The 25,704-nt window shown below is 42.9% G+C and overlaps 2 protein-coding genes across 3 annotated transcripts in view; both read right to left on the bottom strand.

Annotated features, from left to right (window-relative positions):
• Positions 1-515: 515 nt before the first annotated feature.
• On the bottom strand, positions 516-20,932 carry zbtb7b (zinc finger and BTB domain containing 7B). 2 transcript variants are annotated; one of them, XM_083989982.1, is made up of 3 exons: positions 20,620-20,932; positions 3,574-4,652; positions 516-3,474 (listed from the first exon to the last, which is right to left on the bottom strand). In XM_083989982.1, exons 2-3 carry the CDS (start codon positions 4,644-4,646, stop codon positions 2,844-2,846), a joined length of 1,704 nt encoding a protein of 567 aa, XP_083846108.1. In that variant the 5' UTR covers positions 4,647-4,652; positions 20,620-20,932; the 3' UTR covers positions 516-2,843. The 2 variants fall into 2 exon arrangements, with proteins under 2 accessions (XP_083846108.1, XP_083846107.1); XM_083989981.1 differs by lacking the exon at positions 20,620-20,932 and adding an exon at positions 6,202-6,403.
• LOC310999534 (complexin-4-like) overlaps positions 13,327-25,704 on the bottom strand; it is a 59,970-nt gene continuing 47,592 nt past the window's right edge. Inside the window, exon 4 of the mRNA XM_083989997.1 lies at positions 13,327-13,336. The gene's annotated coding sequence lies outside the window, so the exon portion shown is untranslated. The remainder of the gene's footprint in view (positions 13,337-25,704) is intronic.

Below are 25,704 nucleotides of genomic sequence, written 5' to 3'. Positions count from 1 at the left end.
CAGAAAGTTAGTGGTCCAAAAACAAAGTGGTATTTTTTTTTTTACAAGACTCCAAGAGACTTGTAATTGACACTGGTATAAATTATTTCAAAGCTCACCTGGTTAAAAAAAAAGAAGAAAAAAAATCACAGCTTAGTTTGATTTTTTAGTTCATTTAAATTAAAAGTATCTTCATCAAAAATGTTTGTGTAATGCAATAATGTTGATCAGTTTTTTTTGCCACACTTACAATATCTGCCTCAAAAATCAAGCATTGAACAGGCTGTAATTACTTGAGAATTTAAATTGTGTAATTAGGAATAAAACAATGACACAGAGCAAAAACGGCAAGCTTAGATATCTTTATTTCTTTTCTTTACATTAACTGAAACAAATGATGGGAAATGAATTCATATCTCTGAGAAGGTTCCACTAAAAACTGAAAGACAAAAATGTATCCCTGATAGCGGGGTCTCTACTCATCCCAGACCCCATGTCCCTTCACCGAAGCCAAGAAAACAAACTGCTCACATAGAAACACACACTTCACAGCTGGCATCAGTTAACCCTCATTCATTCACAAAGCTCTGACTGGGAGCACCAACACCCTTCATGAACACCACCAGCTTTCACACTGTCATTCCAGTAGAACTCGTTCCAGTAAGGCCAGTAGTTTACTTTCATTATTATTAGTTGTCTATTTTTACTTCACTACAGGTTAAAGCATGTGTTTTACCAGGAAATAATATAATAAAAAATCTACAAAATCTCTGATTCTGAAGCTACTGGCCTTACACTTGCACGAAGAGTGTCAATGACCCTGCAGCACCAAACAATTTCTTCCCATTTTATATTTTGTATAATCACTTAGTGCATTGCTCAAGATTTCCTGAGAATAGTTGCAGCACAAAAAACCAAAAGGCAACTCCCAATATATATTACATTTGACAATAACTGTACTAATATGCAGGAGGAAGATAAATTCAATGCATGTAGGTTTTAAGGAAATAGGCCTACTGTCTATTTCAATCACAATTTTAAATGGTACCGACTGAGTTAATGGACTAGATAGAAGGTCAGACAAAAAGGCTTGAAGCTCTCAAATCTCATAGTGCAAATAAATTGGAAATAAAAAAAATGATTTACTACAAAACAAGGAGCGGATAGTGCACACAAGGCCAGACCAGCACGACTGCTACAGCAGGTTCTGACTACATGGGTTTCAAGAGAATTGGAAATAAAAAGACAATTGCTTGTCATTTAAAGCCATTAATGATTGCATTATACCTTGCAACAGGCCTTAATGAACTGGTCCAGAGAAACCAAACAAAAAACTAAAAAGGTTTTTGGTCGAAGACAGATGAACTCAAAAGGATAATGGCCCCTTTAGACGCAGCGGTGGCCGATCTATAAGAACTGCCATGCAATAACGTGATACAGTACTATACATGTTGATTTAACAACAGAAAAGCGTGATGAAAATGTCAAACAGCAAAGTCATCCTGTGTTCCAGTTACAACGGGGGTTTTAAACCCCCTGACTTCTTCTTTGCTCTGTTCCCTTCTCTCTACCCCGGAGGATGGAATGTGCCTGTGTCATATTGTAGTACCTGACGGGGTTAAATGTGCAAAGAACGCATTTGAGGAAGAATCGCCAAAAGAAGACAAGCAGCCCGTAAAAAGGCGTTTAGGTATATGGAGGTGTTCAGCCAAAATCTCTAGCGCAATGCAGCTTCTTCTAAGACTTAGATGAGAAATGGACCCTGATCTGTGTCCAACCCTAGATCTGGTCACACAAAGGAGTTTCAGCAGAAGAGCCATAATAAATAACAATAAATAAATAAATACAGAAAAAGGGGCACGCCATCTCATTCATACCACCTCTTTACCCCATTTCTTTTTCTTTTTTTCTTTTTTTTTATCTCCCTCAAACAAGAAACCGAAATGAAACGAGTGCATTGGTAGACTGAAATCCATAGCCTTTGGGAAAAGAAGAACTGTCTTCAGCATTAATCAACTCATTGATCCAAACTTTTGTCTCTTTTGGTCAGGCATTTAACACACAGCTCTATAGCCCTGGAACACTCACATATGGAAGCAGATTCTTTCTCATGGCGATCAAAACAGTTGGGAAGGATTTTCTCTTCAAACCCAACATTGGCCACAACTCACTTCTCTCCACGCCTGTTAACTTAAGATTTAGGAAAACAAAAAAAAAAGTTCAACTGAAATCTTTGGTTTAAGCACCAAAATAAATCAAAGCAAAGATTCTATCACTAAAAAAGAAAGAGATACAAAGAACATTATTGCTTACGATGCACAGAACAAGTTTGATTAATGAGACTGCATTTCCACTGATAACCACCAGAGGACAGTGAGCCCACAAACCCATTCTTGTGATTTATATGATATGACTTCTGAATTGCACCTGAATCAATACATTATGTTGTAACTAAAAATAAACATCTTCAAATATCCCTCCATGTTGCAGCTCTGGATTTTTTTAGTTTGCATAGTGAAAAGCATCCCGGTAACCACACACTCAACACACACATATCCGGCAAGAAAAATCAAATCATAGAGAAACAGCTCAAACCTAAAATACATAAAATTTTAACAGCAAACGAGAAATAAAAAGTAAAAGACAAATTAAATTAAATGCCAAGAGCCAGAAGACAAACATTTAAAATATCTCTGAAAACCCGTTTTCCTTTTTTTTTTTTTTCTTTTAATATCATCTTTTTTTTTTAAGCGCTCTCTACATGGGAGCAGGAGGTCATTAGTCCAGCCACCTGAGTGAGATTTTTTTTAATGTGGATGCTTTACCACACAGACACACACATACACACACACTCTCTCTTTTAACTATTCCTCTTCCTCCACGTCGTCATCTCCGATTTCCTCCTCCACTTCGTCGGCCCATCGGTCACGAAGGGCGGCCGGAGAGTGAGTTCCTCCTGGATCTTCTCCCTCCGTCTCTCTGCCCCCTCGCAGCTCCAGCCCTCGCAGGAAGAGCTCGGGGTAGCCGGCCAGCCTGTGATGCCCGAGCTGGGCCAGAGCCTGGAGGGCGAGAGAGCGCCCCCTCTCGACGTCGCCCGGAAACATCAGCGGAGGGCCGGCGACGGACCCGGCCCCACCATCCAGCATCGGGTGGGAGAGGAACGCCGACGTGTGGGCCTGCGAGGACAAAGCCTCCAGAGGGTTGGACTGCTCCCTCCGGCCCACATCCCCTCTCCCGTCCTCCGCCAGCTCGGGACCACGCCTAGGCCGGCGAGTGCGCAGCTCCAGGCAGCTGTGTCCCTTGCGGTGGCGCTGGAGGTGGTCCTCCCGGGCAAAGGCCTTGTGGCAGAGCGGGCACTCGAAGGGTCGAGCCCCGCTGTGGAGCGACAGGTGGTTTTTGAGGTCGTACGAGTGGAGAAACCTGGCGGGGCAGTGGGGGCACGGGTAGGGGCGTTCACCTGTGTGTTTCCTCATGTGGATTTTCAACTTATCGTTCCTGAAAAAAGACAGAAGGGAAGATGAAGAGGAGAGGAACGATAGGAGCAAAACATGATTAAAATATTTTCTTTTGCTATTTTAAAGTGTTTTTCTGTACCGAGTGAAGCGGACTCCGCAGGCCGAGCACTGGAAAGGTTTTTCTCCAGTGTGTGTCCTCATGTGTCGCGGCAGCTTCCCCGCTCCATGGATAATCTTCTGACACACGGGGCACTGCTGGGGCGTCTGAGACTTCCTCTTCCTCCCCCCTCCCACCGCTGGTGTCGCCCCTCCTCGCTCAGCTACAGAGGTAGAAATGGAGGTGCTTCCCATCAGCATACCATCGTCGACAAACCCCTCCATGTCGTCGTCCTCGGACAGCTTGTCATTCGAGGGTGGGACGAGAGGAGGCGGCTGGGCTATGAGTGGGCGCTCGTGCATCCAGTGGAGGAGCCCTCCGTTTAGTGTGGTATCTCTCCCCGGTTCTCTCATCGACCTGGGATCTCCGTTCTGCCCAGACTTCAGGCTGAGCTCCTCCTGCTCAGGGCTGGGCGGCTGGGTGGATGGCAGGGAGCGAAGGCTGTCGGATGCAGGTGAAGGATGCGAGACAGGAGAAGCAGGTGACGGGTTCAAAAGCGAGGAGTTGGTGTGAAGTAACCCAATTTTTTTCACCCTCTTTCTGTCTGTTTTCCTCCGGGACCCTTTTTCTACGCCCCTCTCTCCCCCCAGCATTGTCTTGATGGCTATATGTTGTGCTCTCTGCTGCTCAACCGTCTCCACCTCTGGCTCTGCCGTCTCCCCCAGGATGTCTCTGCAGGCGTCAGCCACACACTGGATACCCAGGAACTGAGCCCCGTGCAGCACGTCTCTCATCGCCGAGCTCGGGATTGTCAGGGTGGCAGTGTAAGCGAACTCCAGCAGGGCATCCAGGGCATCAGGTGCTACGAAGTCCAGCTGGCAAACGTTGAAACCCCCTCCGCCCTCGCCACCCGCCTCCTCTGGCCCGAACAGCCGGCGGAAGTATAGGCTGACGGCTGCCATGACCGAGCGGTGGGTAGGGTAGCGTGCCCCACGGGAGGTCAGGGTGAGGTCACACAGGAGCCCCGTCCTCCTCTGGTCATTGAGGTGGGACAAGAGCTCATTGCTGTGCTCCGGGAAGGGGATCCCAATCAGACCGTCCTCTCCTGGAGACATCGCCACCTGCATGGACGAGAGAGAGAGAGAGGATCAGGTAAGCAGTCTGAGGTCTGTTACAGATCGGCGCCTGAATCGAGTCAAAATGTACCTTTGTTTTCTAAAAGATATCATTAATGTCACTGTCTTATCTTTGCAGTTTCGAGGAATGGATTAGGGTGCGGCACTAAAAGTAAATCTTCAGTAGCGTGACTGACACAGAGTTCTGTTTCACGTGAGAGACAATTTAAACCAGGCTTAGCAACAACTCTCCCCCCTTATCCTCCCTTCTTCATCCCCCTTGTACTTTCTCTCCAGATTACTAAATCAGGAGGCGGCGATTTTGGCCGGTGAGATGGGGGGTTGGGGCATCAGAGTAAGATTGTGAAGGAGAGGACAGAACGGCAAGCGAGAAAGGCGAAATACAGACGCAAGAAGAAGAAGATGAAATGATAATCGGAGCAGGGGAAAACGAAATGATCGATAGCAATGACGCGGAAAGGATACAGGATTATACAACGTACTGTAGGCGTTGTAACCGAAGGGCAGTAGGTTAATTCCTGTGTTAAACCTTTATAGCATTAGCTGTTTGATTAAAATAACTGGAGAAGAAAGAGAGGGACGAATGGAAGAGGAAGAGAAGAAAGACAAGCGAGCGAGGGAGATGGAGGAAGTGACAGGCTAGAGTGGGTGAAAGGAGGGGGGAGTACCAGTGAAAGAATGAGGAAGGAAAAAACAGCATTAGAAGAATTGCAGGCTTTATGAGAACTGGAATAAACGTACAAACGTTTTATTAAAAAAAAAAAACCTGGATGTACAGTAAATAGTCTGGTTACCTCATTCTCTGTCCAAGTTAATGGACACAGAAATATGAGCGGTGGGCTGAAGGTCCTTATGCAAGTCAAATAAGGAGAGTAACTTTCTTCATTTGTCTCTGCGAGGTGTGACGAGGCCTGCGGGTATTAAGACCCAACAACACCCTACTTTGGCTCCCTAAGCTCGCACCTCACCCTGTCCACAATATCCCTGCTCAACAATATCTCTCACACACACCTGAGCAGACCAGATTTTCCACAAACAACTAACCCTCCAGATTCCCCCTCCCTGCCCTTTATCTCCCTCCCATAGCAACTGGCAGCCCCCTGGCCATCCAATAATAGTGTTCACACAGTGCCCAGAGGGCTCTGCGCAACGACAGCACATGCACCTGACGAACCTGCTCCAAAACACACCCTATTAAACACACACGCACAGGCACAGGAGCGCACACACACATACAATACACATGCACACATTGCGTGCCAATCTGTGGCTCCCCCCACCCACCATTGTTAGACTTAACCTGTTATGTGATGATCTTAATGCCAGTGTAACATACAAATGTGCTCCACCCATTCACCAACGAAAAACGAAGTAGAAGTAAAACCACTTAGATACGCACTTTAAGAACCTGCCCACACTTTTATGCTGCTTAAACTTTTAGACCCTTGCCATCAGTCGATCGATATCAAACCTTCCCTTTCTCGTCCACGGACCCGCCAAAGCAGCCAGAGGTTAGATCAAACATTTACCCTACCTTCCCCGTCTTTATGGGCATAGGCACAGTCAACTGAAGGCGAGGCGGCGTGTTTCTCGTGGCATCCATCTTTTTGCCTTTGAGTCTTCTCCTTCGCTTTCCTTCTCTCTGTCTTTGAAAACCACTGTTTTTTTTCCTATTTCCTCCTCCTACCCTCAGATGTGTAACTTAAAGGTCTGATCTCGCCGTCAGAAGTCGGGGCTAAGCGTTCATCCTTGGGGATGTCTGCCGCTTTCGCACATTCTGACACTCACGCTTCTTCCTGTTGTATCAGAAGAAAGTGCACAGTGACACAAGACAGATTCAGAGATACCCCTCCCCCCCTCCCCTCCCGAGGTCGCCTACGCGCCCCCCCTTTCCAAAACCCAACGGCCCATTTTCCGAACACTTTCCGATAAACACGATGTGCTCGTCGACCTCTCCCTGTTCAGAGGGTGGCCGACAGGTACATGAGTGGTAGTGACTCTAGGGTCATGGTGGGACTGTGGGTGACGTAGAGTAAGTTACCTTTAATGTTTAGACCATGCACATCAGTTGAACTGGCTGTGCAGGAAGGAAACCAGCACATGCAAACAAAACACCTCAGACATACTAGTACTTTTTCTGTCAACTCAAAGAATGTCAAAGTTGAACAACGATGTAAGAACCAAAATCATATTGGCATTGTGAGTCATATTGCGCCCAAGAACAAACAGTCAGGTAAGTGCAATATGAGAGGTAAACCACTTTACAGAGAAGGTGAGCGGCAGAAAACCAAGACATGTTAAAAGTTGCTGGCTGCTTGTGATGAAATAACGGCCTCTACAGCTCATGTTTACTGTCATTTTTCAAGCCCTAGCATTTTCATCAGAGTTATCGCCTCTGCTTGAGGCAACAAGGAGGGCATGTGTTGGGGCAACCGCTGATACTGAACAGTGAGGAAGTTGAGGGGCACATGTTTTCTTTGTCTTACACGCACATCATATCTTCATTTACATTATCTGCACTAGAGCTGTGACAGCAAGTTGAATAATGCATGAGTCAATGTACAAAAAATATACTAGAAACTCTTTGCATAATGGTGTAACGATTCAAGTAATTTTTCAAGCAAAAATAGCAAAGAGTTTGTGATTTCTGCTTCTTAAATGTAGCAATTTGCTGCTATTCTATGTTTTATATTATTGTAAAGTGAATATCATGACATATTAACACCTCACGTCAAGCTCCTGGAGTCTGTGATATTTTCCCCCCACTTTCTGAGACCAAACATTTCAGGGAGATAAAATTTTGTAATGTAATAATTACAGCAACTCATCATCACACACAGATATACAAGGATGCTATAAACATATACAATAACATTGAATGTGGAAAAAGCGTCATGGATGGAAAAACCCCATTACAGACACACAAATTTGTAGGGCAAAGTTTAAAAAGATCCACTTGACCTTGCATGTGTACAGTTTGACTCATTGTACGTAGATGTGATAACAAACCAGTGTCATATTTAAATTTATCAATGTTTCCACAGGAAAACAGGATTGTTGTTACTAATTATTGAGTGCATACATACACACTATATCACATTTTGTCCAGCTCCTGAGAGACCTTCAACCAATGAAAAGTCACGGAACCCGCCAAAAAACTGAAATGTTGAGTAAAGCAGTGCAGAAAAGCGAGACACAAAGGGGTTTTAGGAGGAGCACAAACAACGCACATTAAATTTCCGGTGCAGGGGAGAGAGAGAAAGAGAGAGAGAGAGAAAAAAAAAAGCATCATGGGTGGTTGGTGGTTCAAGCTTGTTATTTTAGGCATATTCCTTAGAACGAAGACGTGTTCGGAAAATAGTAAGATTGCAAGAGGTTGCAATGATTCCCATCAATTTTCTGTCTGTGTGTGAGTCACTTAATACTGACACATCATGACATGCACACACACACACACACACACACTCACAGAAACTGCTCACTGTTCTTATCCCCCTTCTCTCTCCTTGTCACCTTGTTTCTGTTTTTTTTTTGTTTTGTTTTTTGCTAACCAAGGACGTGTCTGCATATGTTGCTGAATCTTGCAACACACTCTAATGTTAAAACAGGCCACACGCAAAGGCCACACACACTTTTGCCTTGAACACAAAATGATATTAGCTATAAAAAAAATGTAATTACCCTCATTGTTAGTGTAATCATAGTAACTACCTTTAAGTCAAATACATGTTATCACTGTTTGCTTTTAGGCGTGTTATTTAATGCAAGTCTTATTCTTGCCAAACAGATAACCACAAAAACGGCTTACTAAAGTTGTTTAACTCTCATCTGCTATATTTTCACTTTTTATGCATTTAATGTGACAGGTGTTAAGATGTTATCCTTCCAACAATTGTCTCTTATCTCTTTCTTTGTTTTTTGTTCTCACCTCCCACTCTTTGTGTCGCCGGTGGACGAATACACCTCCTCTGCAACTCTACGGTTTCCTCATCCCTTGCTTTCGTTATGTGCACACGCTTCCTTTCTCAATGCGGATTTATTTGTTAGCCGTAAAATGCTAATGGTGCTGCCAACGACGCTGAGATTTCTAACCTTTTTCTAAAAAATCTAACTTTCAGAGCCGTTTCTCGTAAACCTAAAGCTAAGCTAACTTAAAACATATCTATTTACGAGCAGTCCATAAAATAAAGTAAAACCTAAATGAAACCTGTTTCGAGGTTGAATACACAGAGGACTCGTTCTTACAGAAGAGGAAATGGAAACTTAAATCCACCATTACTGTCCAGTACTAGTACCATGACTGAGTACAACTCGAGGAGACTAGTTTGTGCACAGGCCAGGAAAGTGACAGCTGCAAGATTGGCCAAGCCGACACACAAAGATTTATTCTTCATTATAAAAGAAGGCTAAAGCGTCCATCCAATGTCTGTATCACAAAATCCCACTGCACACACTAAGAACTGGTGATGACTGGAACTAGAACTGTTAGTATTATTTTTATGGCTCTTATTTTCCGTTAAAGGCTGTAAGTTTTCCCAGTCCAGCTCAATTATATCAGGCTCCAGCACTAAGGGGGAAAATATGACTTTATACTATTCACAGAAAACTGTGGCTGAGAGGGAGAAGGAGAAATGCTTTTATGAATTCTGATGTCAGATGTTTTCCAAAGTGCCTGTACGTGTGTGTGTGTGTGTGTGTGTGTGTGTGTGTGTGTGTGTGTGTGTGTGTGTGCGCGCGTGCTGATTAATGTGAGCATGTATGGTCCGTTGCATGTGACGGTCTTCCCGGTACGCTCCCTACTTAAATGACCAAGGGGAAAAATATGGAGCTTTCTTAAAATTAGAGAAAGTAAGGAATTAAAAGTGAAAGATGAAAGAGTAAAAAATAATAGCTAAACAAGTCTTTTATGTGACTCTACAGGGATAAACTCCTAAACTGGTGGCAGCTGGAATCATTTTTAAAATCTCCTCTTTTTTTTTTTTAATAACAACATGTTCTCAGATAAGGAAAAGCTGTCAATTTTATACAGTAAAGAAAGCACTCCTACAGTCACACACACACCACACACCACACACACACACATCTGCAAATGTTTTCATTCAGATAAAATCCTGTACTTGAGCTGTTATTCGTAACCGCAGCATAACAAAAGATGATGGTAAACAACCACAACTGCACCAAAAAAACAAAGAAACAACAAAGCGGCCAAACATATGGAAAGTAAGATTCAAGTTCATACCGTTTCTCCTCCACACACTCGTCCTCCTCTCACCACTCTCGCAACAGGCAGATTTTAGGGGGTTAACAGAGACAAAGATTTCACCTTCTCTTTTTCACCTCACTTATTTGGGGTAGTGAGTGGAGTGTGGTGCTGGGACACCTTCTCTGAGGAAGAGCAGGGGAGGAGGAAACGGGGGGCTGAGAGGAGATGAGAGCACACGCACGTCTGCCAAACCAAAGCTGCAGCTTTCAGCCCAGCAGAGCTCTGCTTGCACAGGACTCTCTGAGAGACTCTCTGAGAGCAAAACTTTCACATGTAAGCAACCATTATATTCAAAAGCACACATGAATACCGGCTACGCTCTCAACTGCCACATGCAGGTCTTCTAATAATATATCTCATCTCTGCTGGGTGGTAAAAAAGTAAGCTCCACCCACCCTGCGTCCCAACAGTTCCCTCCAGACTTGGACATTTGCATCCCACCAGGAGATATAAAAACAGACGCACCCAGGGAGAATTTGAATTGGCAATTTGAATTTGTCAAAGACAAGACACCATCATGATAATTAGAATGATTGCAACCTGACGTGACTGGACTGAGGAGGAATAAAAAATAAAAAAAAACAAGAGAGAGAAGTCTATTCAGCCGGTGTTACTCAGCAAAAGTTTGTTCTGTCTTTTATACAAGAAAGCCCCTGCACACCAAGCTCTCCTCTGTCCTTACTGTTAACTGGGGCATTATGGTGTGTGTGTGTGTGTGTGTGTGTGTGTGTGTGTGTGTGTGTGTGTGTGTGTGTGTGTGTGTGTGTGTGTGTGTGTGTGGACGCATGCGTATATTGTGGTCTTAGTTCCAAGAACACATTACATTATTCATTTGGCTGGCAGAGCGGAGGCCCTTATCCCCTCGCCCTCCCACACCACAACACTCCACTTGTGAGCTACAACAGCAGCCAGTTTGCATGCCAGACCTGGACACCAGCGTGAATCTACCAGAGGATTATCAGCTTATCAACGCATGGTACAAGACATTTGGGTGCACATATATGACCCGTCCCATAATATTCACCATCTCCCTCCCTGAAATACTGTAAAGGGAGAGATGATCTTCTCACAGCTAATATCTGCACGTAGGGATCAGGCATCGCTGACAGCATCAGAAACTTGAAATTCACACGTTACTGTGACTTATGTAATACGTTTCATTCAGCCTCTGATAAAAAGGAAAATGTAGATTTGGATTAAAATGGACATTACTAACTTTGGACTGGTGGAACAACCATCAATTAAGACATTTACAGTTTATTTAACCCAGATATTAAAACTTAATTCAATCAAAATTGAATTAAAATTTGTTTGTTGTTAGTTTTTTTCTTTTCTTAGAAGAATAAGTCTTAAAGTGTTAATGTAATCTAATGACATTAACACATTACAATAATTTATTGATACATTTTTTTTTGTTTTTGTTACCTTTTGAGCATTACAATGCTTCTTTGTTTTGCTGGATATTGTTGCCGCTGCTATAAATCCTTGTGTGTTGCAGCTTTTTTTTAACACTGGTTTGACACAAACTTTATGACTACCGGTACTTTTTAATTGTGAAAATTCATTGTTGGTGTGAAATTGTGATTGCTATATGACTTGCAAATTTGACAAAACAAGTTTTCAAACTTTGCGTTTTGTTGTTTTTTTTTCTTTCAAAAATACCCAAAGAATGGATGTTAAACTCAGTACAATGTACAATATATTGAAGATTTTTGTAGTTAATACGCTGCCATTTCTCCCCAACAGATTTTTCATTCTGAAGAAACATAAAACAAACACTCTGAAACCAATGATTCAAAATAATACAAGAACAATTTCCCCCATAAAAATGTCAAAAATATATTTTCAGTGCTTTGCTTTTCTGAGATGAGTGTAATGTGTGAAGTGTCGGCTGCGTTCGCCACAGTAAAGTAGTAGAGGAGAGAGCAGGAAAAGAAATCAATCTGAGGTTGGAAAGAGGAAAACAGTCTGAGATTTAAGAAGAGACAACAGAAGGAAGATGAGGGGGATATGTTTTCTAAAAACACACATGTTCTTAGAAATCACACAAGAAAAAGGTGAGCATGGGGGAAGAGAAACACATGACAGTGCGTGAGTGAGTGAATGGGGAGTGGGTGTAGAGATACTCTGGAAGATAAAGCAGAACAGAGGGGAGGTTAAGACAGGAAAATCTAGTCCCAGCCTCGAACAATCTGTGTTAGCAAGGAGACATGAAACAAGAGTCGAGAGAGTTAAGTTACAAGGGGAGAGGAAGGGGGGAGACAGAGAAAGAGAAGGGAGAGGAGCTGTGACATGACGACTGGGAGATAAACAGTGCGATCAAGCAAGAGGTGAACACAGGCGCGCAGCCACAGGAAGTAGCAAGAGTCCTTGCAGGTGTGTGTGTGTGTGCGCAGATGTCTGAGGGAGAGATGTGGTAGCAGCCACCACTATCATTAGCATCACCAAAAGGGAGTTTCAACCTAAGATGGAGAACACGCACAGATGTGAGAGAGAAGGCATGCTGACGGAGTGGTTTCACACTATACTCTCCCTCCTTATCTGGTCAGCAGTTTCAACCCCCAACACTCTACTGTGCATTACACACATACTGTGTGTGTGTAAGCAACAAGATGTGTGGGGGCGAATCACATACTGCACCCTGCGACAATTAAGAGAAACTTTATATTTGCACATGTGGTTTAAATGAAGTCTATATGTCTGATGAGTTGGTTTGAGTTGATAATGTTGAGGAATGTTTCCTCTGAGAATTACGACTGGTGACACCGTGTGTGAAAACAGTAAATGAGCGATAAAGTATTAGCGTAGTTAAGCGAACAGTAATTTATCCACATCCTTGCTCTAAGTCAGTGGGGGTGTTTTAACATGTCGGCCCGTGGTGCAACCAAATGAAGTGTGTGGGTGTAATTGTGTAGTAGAGCACAGAGCACACTAACCTGAGGCACAGTCGTCCTGACTTTACTGCTTTTTACTTACAAAGAGAATAAACAATATTAATCCTTCATATTTAAAGTTCTTTACCGTACATTTATAATGGAGACTATTAATAGTAGCTACAGCAGAGATGTTCACAAGCAACTTCTAAGACCCCTCAAAAATCTGTGCTTAAGAAACCAATGGTAGTTTTATAAAAAAAACTATTTATTTTCAAATATACGTTAATAAATGAAGCTCAAGCAGTGCAAGAGGAGAAATTACTAGTCACCGAAAACCCTATTTAGCTGCACTCTTCCTTTTTACTTTGGTCTTAATGTAAGGTGACATTAAAAGCTAAATTAATAGTCTATGTATTATGTAAACAGTTTCAAAAGTTATACTAACTATCAATTTTCATATTCATTTTGTACAGTGATATTTGTGTGTGTGTATTTAGGTGTCCACATGTTGACAATGATCTGGTTTCATACTGTAATAAATAACATTTTAAATATCATTAATATATTTGCCAAAGGTATTGGTACTGGTACTATATTATTATTAATATTATAAACATTTCAGTCCACCTCATTGTCTTGTTCACCCAAACTGGACATAATCTTCAATAACATAAGGCAACATTACACAAGATCACAAAACTGTGGCTCCAAAATGATTTTCAAAATGAATCTACAACTCAACAACAAATCCTGAATGAGGGTCTTCACATAAAGTCGAGCTAAAAGATTATTTTATGTTTTTGTTGGATTACTGTAGGTCCATGCCAAACACAAATCAAACACATTGGATACTATATTTCTTACTCTTGTTTGCCCCTGAGTGGGCGCTGGGTTAAGTGGGATGGTTTTGGAGATGGGGAACAGAAGCTGTGTGTTGGGCGAGATGGTCTGAGGATGAGGTGACAGAGATTATGTGTATTTACGGTTAAGACGTTTAGAGTTTATCGGTTTAATCCCACTTAAGTAAAATATGATGGAGGTCCCAAAGATCAATAGAACCTTTTCTTTTTTCTTTTTTTTTACTTCTTGACTAAACAACTGTTTAGACACATACTGTACGTTGTTACTGTGCATAAGTGTGTGTTGATTACATGAAGTTGCCACATCGCTGGGAAGGTCTCAACAACTGCTGTTCTCCCACACAAATGACCTCACAATTTAGAGGAAGATATTGCAAAAGCAGTGGACAAACACTCACACACACACGCGCGCGCACACATACGCACACACACAGAGTGAGAGAGACAGAAATGTCGCAAAACTAACTGATCCTGATCAATTTCCTCTTCCTGTGCTCTGTAAAGATGGTCGACCACTAGGTAGCCTACCGATGGAGAGATAAATGGAAGGCAACTAAGCTACCACGATGAAAACAAGCAAAATAATCTCTGTGAAGATGAATAAAACACACACAAAGAAAAATATTTTGCTCTGTGGGATCAGACAGAGAGGAAAAATACAATTAGAGGACATGAGTGAAAGATGTGTCACCTTCCTGACAAATCATCTTAGCGGTATGGCCGTCACACAGGGAGGGGAGGGGACTGTGTGTTTCTTTTACTGTAAATACAATCCATGAATTATATCAGAATTTGAGAATAACTTCAGGGAGGGACTTGTGGTCCAGCTGACTGGTGCACAACTGCATCACCTACCACTTTAGTGTCAAAAACGTCAGCAACCAGAAAACTGCACGAGTGCAAAAGAGAACCCAGACACGAGGTTGAACTAACTGATAAAGGCTGGTGGACAACGCACAGCACAGATATCAACAGCTTTATTTTATCTCTCACAGTCTGAACGGTGGAGGACAGATGAGCATGTCTTCACGGGGTGGTGGTGGGGGGGGGGTTGTGCAGAGATCTAATGTGTTTCCTTCCTGCAACGATGATTATGTTGTGTTTTTAAATACACACAGAACAAAATAGTGATTTCATTTTCACAAAAGGGTCAGCGTGCAGTGTTTTGGAATAAAATCCTCCAGTTGGTGTTGGAGTTCCCCTTTGAACAGCACACATGAAAGGGGTCAGTTTCAGCATCATCGACTCCCATTGCCTCCTCATGTTTGGGTGTTTATTCTCACTTTCCCTGAAGTGTTTTGTCACTGTACCTATTTATGATAACCGCCCGCTCAATGTGTGCAGAAACAATTGCACTGTTACTAGAAGAGCTGAATCATGATCACTTCATTGGCCTGTTGCTTTTTCTCATGCCTTTTTTTTCTCCTCTTTACAAGAAGAAGAAGAGTCACGGCCACCTGCTGATTGGTTAATGCTGGGTGGCGTGGGCTGCGACACTGGTGGTCGAGAGCGAGGGAGGGTTGTCAAATGCTACAGAAACTCATGACTGAAAAGAGGAAATGGCACATACATAACTTCCTCTATTGACACAGATGAAGTGGGGGCAAGACTCAACTGCAGCAGCAGCAGCAGCAGCAGCAGCAGCAGAAGACTGGATTATGGACACGGTGCCTTCACCCCTGTGTCATTACTGCCTTAATGTGCAGAAACATCCACCACATATGGTGAAAACCCCGCCACTGGCCAGAGGTCAAAGGCTACAGTTATGCCTTTTTAACTGAAGTCAATTTCAGTTAACTCCAGTCATAAAACTTGCATTGAAGTCATAGCACTGGACTCGTTTTAAGCATGCAAATACATATAAACCACTGAAATGAAATATTTCCTGATTGTAACGGCGTAATTTCTTCGGATGTTTTGCGTGAACAAAAATTCAACAAAACTTGAATCAACCGCGTATTTTTCACGATAGCAGATCTTGGTTGGAGGAGGCCTACAACTGAAAGACAAGGTGCGACATCTTCAAATATTAGGGCAAAAAAAGAAACCTTTACTTCTTTCAACTCCCACTCTCCCTCCCCCATTCTCTCTCTCTCTCCCCACCTTCCTCTAACACAGTCGGTTTGAATGAAACTGAAAGACCCGTGTCTCAAAAAGGGGGAATTTGTATGGGCTCCAATGCCCTAATTAAAGCATTTACTGGAACTGTGTGCATGCATGTACATGCATGTCTATATGTATGCATGTGTCGGGCGAGGGTATGTGAGTGCAAGCATGTGTGTGTGTGTGTGTGTGTGTGCGTGTACTTCCCCCTACCCACAAGTTCATAGACACATGGTAGTCACCAGTCACACTCCAACAAAGCCATGGTCACATGATTTGTCAGACTTGCCCACCACACACAAACACACCAATGTGATTCCAAGTGGTATGAGTATCAATAACTAGTAAATAGTATTTACATTTCCAATTTAGCCGGAGAGACATTTGACGATCAGCAGCAAACAGTTTGTGTTTCAATGCTGAAGTCTGTATTATTATTAATTAACATATCACTATCATATATCTGCATGCTCGATTGTATTGAAACACTAAAACCAGTGCGTCATACTTTATGCAACAGAAATTTAAATATATTTTTTATATAAGTTGTGTTCAGTCGAGCTGACAATATCAAGATCCAATTTCAGTGAAAATTCACATCAAAGACAAAGATCAAGATTTGATGATAACTTGAAAAAATGAATATCATGCGGTTTGCTGTTGCTGTGCAATGGTAGATTTTGAGCCCTTCACAGGGAAGCACATTTATTTTTTTGAGTTGAGTGTTTCTTTGGCGCAGCATTATATTTTAACTTTCATAAAAAGCATGAAAAGGGACTGAGGGTGGCAAATAACACAGTAATATTATTTATTCATTACTCTGTGAGGTGAAATAAACCAATTATCACTATTTGTGACTTTTTAAGGCTCTTGTGTGCCCTGATGAATTACTTCCTTGGTAACAGGGATGAGAACTTGGAATTCAGTTTAATCAAATTGTAACAATACCCATGACAGATTTACAAAATCATATTTTAGGGTTATATTTTAATTGTTTTTTTTACTAGCTAGCATAATGTTTTCCTGAAGTTGTTACCAATGTGCCCTCTTCCGTGTAATGTTATCTCCCATTCTGAAAAAGGCTTTCAAGCTTCATACTGTCCTGCTTATCGTCAAATACAATAAAAATATCTAAATATCATAATCCCCATTTTAAACACAAGAGTTTATTTTTGGCATCATTCCTGGCCCGTCTTTAAAAGCTGATAGCTGTTATGCGTCTGCAGCCAGCAAACCACAGTGGAGTTAACTTCCAGGTTGCCTATAAAATATTTAACTGCTTGACCACTTTATTCGGCTCATATTGTTTTTCCGAGGACGAGAAATGTTTTCAAGAAGCCCCTCCTCTACAGCGAGAGCCCCTCCCACCCTTTATAACCATGACTGCTTAATGAGGTTTGACTCCAACGACATCATGTTTGTGGAGTAAACTGTCAGTCGAGCAAAATATACAACAGGCTCCATAAAGCAGATGCAGGTTTGGCTGTTGTGGATGATCCGTATCACGGACTTTAGTCATGTTCTATCTAGTGAGGACTCAAATAGTCTCACTCTGTCTTCAGTCATTGAGGAGTTCCTCAACTTGACAGTGTGAATATGCAGCTGCCTTGCTGAAAAATCTGAGATGGTGTTGATTCATTTATTGTACTGAAACGCTGTGGTTTAGTAAATATTAACATTTCTTTCTGAACGACATCTTCCATCATCACTTCAGTGCATAATATATTCATGTTGACTTTACCTGGTCGCTCTGTGACATTTTTAAAGCCAGACAACATGAAGGTGAAACAAGTTTCTCACATGGTAACACCTGATACACGAGCTCTCTGCGCTAATTATCATAACTTCAACATAAATGTGTCTGTATGGTGACACACTCATCTGATGACAAGCAAGTAAAATTGCATAATATTTCCTGTGCATTCAACACTGCGTCTGTTCCAGCCCTCACTCTACTCTTTGGCTCCTCATAGGCACAGAGAGAAATTTGCGTCTTCAACCTGGCATCTTGAACGCCTCACCATAATTCTAGCGAATTGATAATAAATTTCCTTAAAAAGCTTCTGAAACAACTTTCACCACACACACCGCTCCGAAGTCAGAGCCATGACCAAGAATGCCTGTAACTTTCTGAAACTGACAATTCCGCCCACTTCACGTAGTTATTAACTATTCTTCTTCTGATTCATTCTTTACACAAATACAGTGTTTCCATCACTTCTTATGTTTACAACGCCATGAAACGCGTTCGTCTCTATGACAGCAGGCATTTTGTCACATCTCCAGTGAGCGTCGTCGGTGCTTGTTGAACAGCCCAGTGGCTTTGGAAGCCTCCTCCCTTCACACCGTTTCTGAAAACGACAATCCTACCCTGCTGGCCCCTAATTTACATCCACACAGGACAGAAAGATTATATAGAGCTTGACCTTCCCTCTCTCTTTTCATTCAGGCCTTTGTAACTTATTCACATTTAGACAAAAAAGCAGCACTGTGAATGTCTTCCAGGAGGGAGAAGCTGGTCTCTATGATGACTACCTTTTTCTCTTTGGTAAAAGTAGAAACACATTTGACTTTTTAGACGTCCTCCTTTGTTTGAGGTTCAGGCTGAGGGCACTAACTAAAGGGTTTGCAGCATGAATACTACTGAGTAAGTGAAGGTGAGGGTCTGATCTTGAGATTCATGTTTCAATACGTTAATATACGTTGGCACATTCCTACCTCCAGTCCATAAACCCAGGAGAAGATGGGTGCCTGCTTTCTATCTCTCGCTCACCCACCCCCTCCTCCTCCTCCTCCTCCTCCTCTTTGGCTCTTTGCTCAGAGGTCAGCAGAGGTCATACACCTGAGGGAAAAGCCAAGGAAGCGTTAAAAATAATAATTAAATAAAATCAACCTGATTTAATTTGAGTGTTAATCATCCCAAAGGGGGGGGCTGCGCGCTGGACGGCTACCAGGGGTCTGCAGGGGTGAGAGAGACGTGATGAACTGATATCAAGCACATACTAAGGGATGACTCAGATTTGCGTTTTCTTTTCTTTTGCAGAACAGGTTACGGTTTGATATAGTGCATTGTGGATAAACGCACACACACACTCACACATGCTCCCACACACTATGCATCAAATGTAATTTGGGGTGGAGTTGGGAGGGGGGGTTCTTGTAAAAGAGCAGAAAAAAAAGATGCTGATTGAAACCAACCGCTTCCTACTTTGACTTCTTATGAACAGAAGTTCTCCAACAGTCAGTAGGGTTGGGAAAGCCCACACACATACACAGACACAGACACACACACGCACCCCTCCTGAGATGAAAACGATGAGTAACGTACTGTACAGAGATTATTGCGTGAGTGTGCGTGTTTCTGATTTCCAAAGCTCTCTACGAAACACCCTCTATGAACATATCAGTGGTGAAGTGTCTGAGGGAGATGCAGATGATATCAGCAATAAGAAAAGACGGAGGCAGCCCTGTGGAGAGCAGAGCAGTATGGAGGTCATGTCAGGACGGCAGGAACGGGGGATGAGGCACAGATGTCTAATTATGTTGCAGACAAAGTTGGGGCGAACAGAGGGAGCTGGCATTAAGAATTTATTTCAAAACCCTGATGGCTCTTCCATGTGTGGGAAAGCAGCGTTAAGACGAGGTGTCCACTCACATGACGGTGGTATGTACTGTATGTAACCCTGGCATTCTGGGAAAAAGACAGCCAGACAAAGAAAAACAAAAAGGATTCAGACTTTCTCTTCTCTAAACTTCACTTCACTTCGGTCACAAGCTTTCCCACAACTGGAGGCTGTAGCCGATGTGTCAGCCTCCCACTCCAGTCCTCTGAGACTGAACCAGAAAGCAAAACAAAAAACAAAAAACCCTTGAAAACACCTGAGCCTAGAAGGCATAAGACATTAACTACCTGCATGGACGCCTAAAGATTTAACCAAACAGGCTGTGCCCAACGCAGGGAAACCAAACTCAAGCCAGTTGAGCTTGTTAGGCCGGTCTGTCAGAGGGGCGAGTCAGCTATACACACACATCTACCTCTGTAATGACACACACAAAAGCCCACTGGCATAGGCAGACCTAACATTACAGCCTGAGCACATCCTATTGTAACACAGGAGAGTGCCAGGATTAAAATAAAACACTGGGTGCGCCACGGGGAGGATGATGATGATGATAATGATGATTAACAGACCACTGAAGGGAGATCATTTAGGTGCAAGAGGCTAAATCCAATAGATCCAGCGCGCTGCGTGCGTGCCCAATGAGCAGCAGCAGCAGCAGCAGCAGCAGAGAGGCAGGTAATGTGCGTGAGAGCAGGTTAGGTTTTGGATGTCAGCCGGTGTTCTCGGCTATAATTAGCAGCCGACTCTCCAGAAATGTACCCGCCGACCCCGCTGTTCCTCTCTACCTCTCTCTCTCTCTCTCACCTGGGCCGCCGCCGCGCGCGGACGCACATATCCAAACACCTGCTCCAACACAACACAACATAACACAACACAACACAAGACCAAATCAGTTTCATTTTGTGCAATTAAAAAAGAAAAGAAAAGCCAAGCCCTGCACGCGCTCTGCCAACGTTATAAAGGAGAATAAATGCCGACAGGAGTTACCGAATACCCGTGACGTGGGTAGTCCTCCCGTGACCCCGATCAGAACTGAGAGGGAGGGAGGGAGAGAGGAGGGGGGAGGAGGGAGAGAAGGAGGGAGAGTATAGATTCTTCCAAGCCGGTGCTGTCAAGGCAAACCGACGTGTCACCTACACTAACTAACACAGCGCTAATATCTTTATGTTGCATAGTGAGTGTTAGTTGTCAGTCGTTCCGACGGCAGCAGACAGGTGAAGCAGTTACCTGAGAGCCAGTGTGGCACCTGTCCTGACTCGTCGCCTCCCACCTGACCGGCCTCCACACTTCCTGGATTATTCAGTCCCACCCTGCCACTACTTCTTCTACTTGTTCTTCTTCTTTTTCCTCTTTATGCTCCCAGCTCTTGTCTTTTTCTTCTTTTTCTTCTTCTCTTCAGCTCGATTATACCCAGAGGTGCTGAGGGTTGCGTCGTCGTTTTTTGGTCCTCTTCTTCTTGTCCTCTGTGAGTGTATGTGTGTGTGTTTGTGTGTGTGTGCGTGTGTATGTATGTGTGCGTGTATGTGTGTATGTGTGCAGACCGCCGGCTCTCCGGGCTGCTCTGACCCCCTGTCGGCTCGCTTGCCTCCGCTGGCCCACTCCGACTCCCAGCTCCTCCTTTCTGAGAACCAGGAAGCGGCTTGCCCTACTTACACCCAGTCGCGGATTGGCTCTGGCAGGGCTGGAGAAGAGACCGCCGGGGTGGGCAGGGCACAGGGGAGGGAGGGAGGGAGGGAGAGGACGGAGAAGTGGAAGAGAGAGAGAGAGAGAGAGAAGGAGGAGGAGGAGGAGGGGTGGGGGGGCTCTGGTGCTATAGGCCAGCAGCAGTGTCTATCGCGGTGAGAAGTGGGCAGGTTTTGGAGGGACCCCGCTCCTCCCCCTCCCCCTCCTCCTCCTCCTCCTCTTTCCTCTGGGCATCACCGCGCAAAGGTGGGTAGAGCTCCGTGGGCAGCGGCAGCGGCCGCCGCAGCGAAAGCGGATTGAAAGGATATCTGCCTATTGCTTACCTGAAAGCATTTTCAATCGAAATAGACTTAGTGCCCCCTCCCCCCCTTCCTCATGACTCAGCACTATTCCCTCAAAAGCCATCTGGAGGTGACTGCACAGGGCTGGAGCCGGCGGCGGCATACAGTACGCACCGGCTCCAAGCAAGAGTCCCGACTGAGGTTTGGAGATGATTTAAGTTAAACGGAACCCGTTTTGATGAGTGAAACTCGTAGAGGATGTGTCACATCCAGTGTGAGGGCTGAAAAGGGCAGCAGCACGACACCGGGGACTTTTTATAATGACTTTTTGTGAATCAGTGTTGAGAAAGAAAAAACACACTTGGCCTGCGTACGCGCACAAAACAGTAGCTAGCTTATGTATGAGCACTTTTTTCCAGACAGAGAAAAGTGAGGTTGTCTCTCTCTGTATATATATGTGTGTGTGTATTTTTATGACACATGCACACACTAAAGAGAACAGAAGCCTCATTTCACTGCAGAAAAACTCAACTTTGAACACTTACGCATGAGCGTCCTGTTTGAAGTGGTTGTGGGGCTGGGAATCACCTCGCACTTTGAAAGTTTGAATCTCGTCCTCGTCAACTGCAGCTCGGGGATTGTGTCTCGGTGGGTTTGAAGTAAGAGTGCAGGAAGTCTATATATATTTTTTGCGGTGAGTCAGCCCACCCATTACCACCCCCTAACCCTTAAATCTGTGCTTGTTCTGTGGTTGTGCTACAAAGACCTTTAACTAGGCCTACATGTGCAGCATATGTTCCATAGATGAACCTCAGTCTGGAGGACTCCACATTGTGATGGGTCCCGAGAGGATGAACTTATTTTTATTTATGAACTTTTTCACTATTCTCTCTGTTTTTGTTAAATTTGAATTCATTGAATACAAATGAGCAGCCAAAAAAAAGAAGAACTGAATTCAGAATCATTCAAAGTACAAATAACATCAGCAAAAATGTCTATGGTAAAACAGCAAAATTGATGCAAAGTGTATCCTAATTTTACTATTGATACAACAACATAGGCTATAAGCAGCCTTTTTGCATTGGGTTGAGGTAAAGCTTTGTTGTTTGGTAGCTTGATAGAATATTTTCTAAAGTGATTATGTGTTTTGTGTTTAAAATCCTAATCGAAACATGCAGGATTTCCTTCTTAAATGTAATGAAACAATAGTATGAAATAACAATTAGGCTAATGGGTATGCTAAGTAGCTAAGTAAGATCAGTAGAGTAATTGAATATAGGTACAAATATATTACATGACTCCTATTCATTGTTAAATTATGGATACTGACTCTAGGCCTGTAATAACTCCTCCACTGAATGTGAAAAGGCCGTGTTGGTTGAACCTGCAGCCTGTGACAGGAGGCTGTGAATCGGCTGTTTGGCATGAATTAATTGAGGATTATATCAATCCAGTGATTAAACTTAGACGCAGACTGTTGCTCTTGCTGTGTAATGTAACACTGCAGGGTGAGGATGAATGAAATGCTCTCAAGTGTGAGTTTTTTTGGCCCACAAGCTCAGTTGCCAGACTATAGTTTGTTTCCAGAGCAGCCTCAGAGTAAAGACTTCCCTCTGAGTCTATTTCAGAGACAGATCGACAGGCAGCAATTACAGTGCTGTTTATCCCCCCCACCATCACCTCTATTCATGGCTGGTAATCCTGGCTGGTCTGCCATCATTAACCTCTTCCACGGTCTCTTTGCACCACAGTGACCCCTCCTCTTCATGTCAGATTTCCTCATCATTATCATTTAACCAAACCCCCCGTCCCCTCATGTGTAAGATACATGCTGAAGCAATGTACTGGTGATATTGTGCAAGATGCTCCTTCTTTCCTCATGTGCTGTGCTGATCATTAAAGTGTCATCGCCCTCTAGTGGATACTGTGCACCCAGCAGGCGTCTGCTCAGTCTGAGGCCTGTAGCTGAAATCCACTAATGCACTGTGTGTGGAGCTATAGGACCTGGTTGGAGATGCGGCCTCTATGTGCTTCTCTTCCACAGTTTGCCTCCTCACAACTCCCTCTCAATTAAAATGCCAGTACAAGTGCCAAACAGCATAGCTGAAAGCCCTCCAGTATTTACAGCTACAAGGCAATCATCCTCTTACTGACACATTTATGCTGCTTTGTGAGACCCAGCAGGGGCTATTCAAATAGTGTGAAAATAATAACAAGTGTAAATCCAGTATGTTAATTCCTCTTAACTTGTAGAGGTGAAAAATAATTCCCTCATCACCACCTACACAGGCAGAAGAGCTTTTAAAAACCTCTTGGACATTGATGTGAGCGCGGAGGGGAGATAAACGCGACAGAAAGAGAGACAGAAAGTTATAAGAAGGGAAAAGGAAGCAAGTAGATCAGTGATTGTAATCTGGCCTCATAAAGGCGAATATTCATTTAGTTACCGTGAAGAGCGGAAGAGATTTTAAGTGTCCCCATATTCACAAGCTTAACCTTGGATATGAGTGTACCTGCCCTCTGCTGAGAGGTACAGGATTAGGGTTGGGGATCCAGGAGCAGCAGAAGAAGTAGCAGAACAGAAGCAGTGCAAACAGATCTCGGCTTTTTCAAATTCATGCACACAGAAAGAAGTTTTTTTTTGTTTTGTTTTTACCACACACCAGGGTTAAAATTGAGTCACCAAACCTCTCGAGCCCTAAATCCTCAGAGATCATGTAAGGAGCCTGAATCTGAGTCACCGGGGTCATGTCCAAATCGAGTCTCAAGTGGCACTGTGTGTACGGCTAATCCATCCTGGGTGAAATGAGAAGATCCAAATTACACAAACAAATCAAGTGGTTGTGGTGATTAGTAAATATAATTTCTTTTCACTCCACCATCAGATGGTGACATTTATTAGTTACTTTTCAGATTTGACCCTGAAATACTTCTAATAACCCTATCAAATTCAACACACAACACATTTCAGAGATTATTGTGGAGTATCCAGAACTATCCAATATTAAACACACGAAAAATGCGAATAGTTTAGTTTAGTTTAATAAGTTTATTTGTATCAGGGACAATATACAAAATAACATTAGTCTCGAGATGAGAAAAGCTGCTTTGTACTGGATTTAGCTTACTAGTATACATGTATTTTCCATCCGTAGTCCCTGGGCAGGTGAAATATCAGAGGATGGTAAAATAAAATGTATATATAAATGTGTATAGCAGTAGTTGTTTGGTTTTATTTCTCCAGGTTTTTAGATTTCTGCTTCCATTCAAATACAATGAAGGCTAATTACATTTACTTTCTGGGTCTAGAAAGATATTTCTCCGTGAATTTTAACTGCCTGTGGGGAGTTTACAACCTACAATTAAAATGTTTCACATGGTGGATATTTTATAAGCTGATTCCCATATATTTAGAGTCATTTGAATAGAAGCCGGTCTGCGGTTCTCTCTCTTTTCTTTCTGGCAGTGTGTGGGAGGTTTTGAAGCAACCAGCACCTTGATGTTGGAAAACAGTATTTACAGAACACAGATTAAGATCGAATAGCTAGCAGAAAAATAACAAAATATGAGAAATCCAAGACCCAATCTTTTTGGTTTTCAGTGAAAGAAACAAAAAAAATCCATGTGCAGTGGCGTTTGTGTTGGAGGGACTTATGACCTCATTTTCCTAATGTCCTGGCTACGGCCCTGCTTCTGCTCGAAAAATGGCATCTAAATGATTCAGCAGCAACATGTCTTTCCAAAAACAATGTCCCCATTACTCCATAATCCACTGTGCTGTAAATGGCTTTCACTGGCCGTATTTTTTTTTTTTTTTTTTACAGTAAACAGTCTCTGTGAAAACTGATGACAGTGTGTTTTGTGGTCAAGAAAAATATGCTTGTTTTTTCCGTAGTATTGTGGACCAATCCTATAAATTTACATAATGGTTTATTTATTTTATGGACATAAGCTTTAAACCTCTACTTAAATGTTCTTGACATACTGAAGGCCTCTGTTACATTAAACCAAAACACATCTAAAAAATAGTCTCTAATGTGCAATGCAAATACTGAAAAAAACATTGCCAGGACTCCCATTAATGGTTACCATCATGGTGTTATTATAAAAACACACGTGTAACAGAAACACACAAGCAGGTACACAGATTAACTCATATTTCATCACACTCAATAAGATGATATCTAAATCCGCTTTATTACACATCCAGATATACACCATCTTCATCAGCATCACCGTCACGGTTGTTAAGAATATCATCATCGTAATCACAATCATCACCTTCAATGCCACACTCATGATCATCATTTTTACAGCATTATTAGCCTTTTTTTCCTGTTCAAAAGCT

This window comes from Trachurus trachurus, assembly GCF_905171665.1.
Source record: "Trachurus trachurus genome assembly, chromosome: 16".
Lineage (NCBI taxonomy): Eukaryota > Metazoa > Chordata > Actinopteri > Carangiformes > Carangidae > Trachurus > Trachurus trachurus.
The sequence above is the reverse complement of the archived record's forward strand: the minus strand, read 5'-3'. Positions and strand labels throughout refer to the sequence as shown.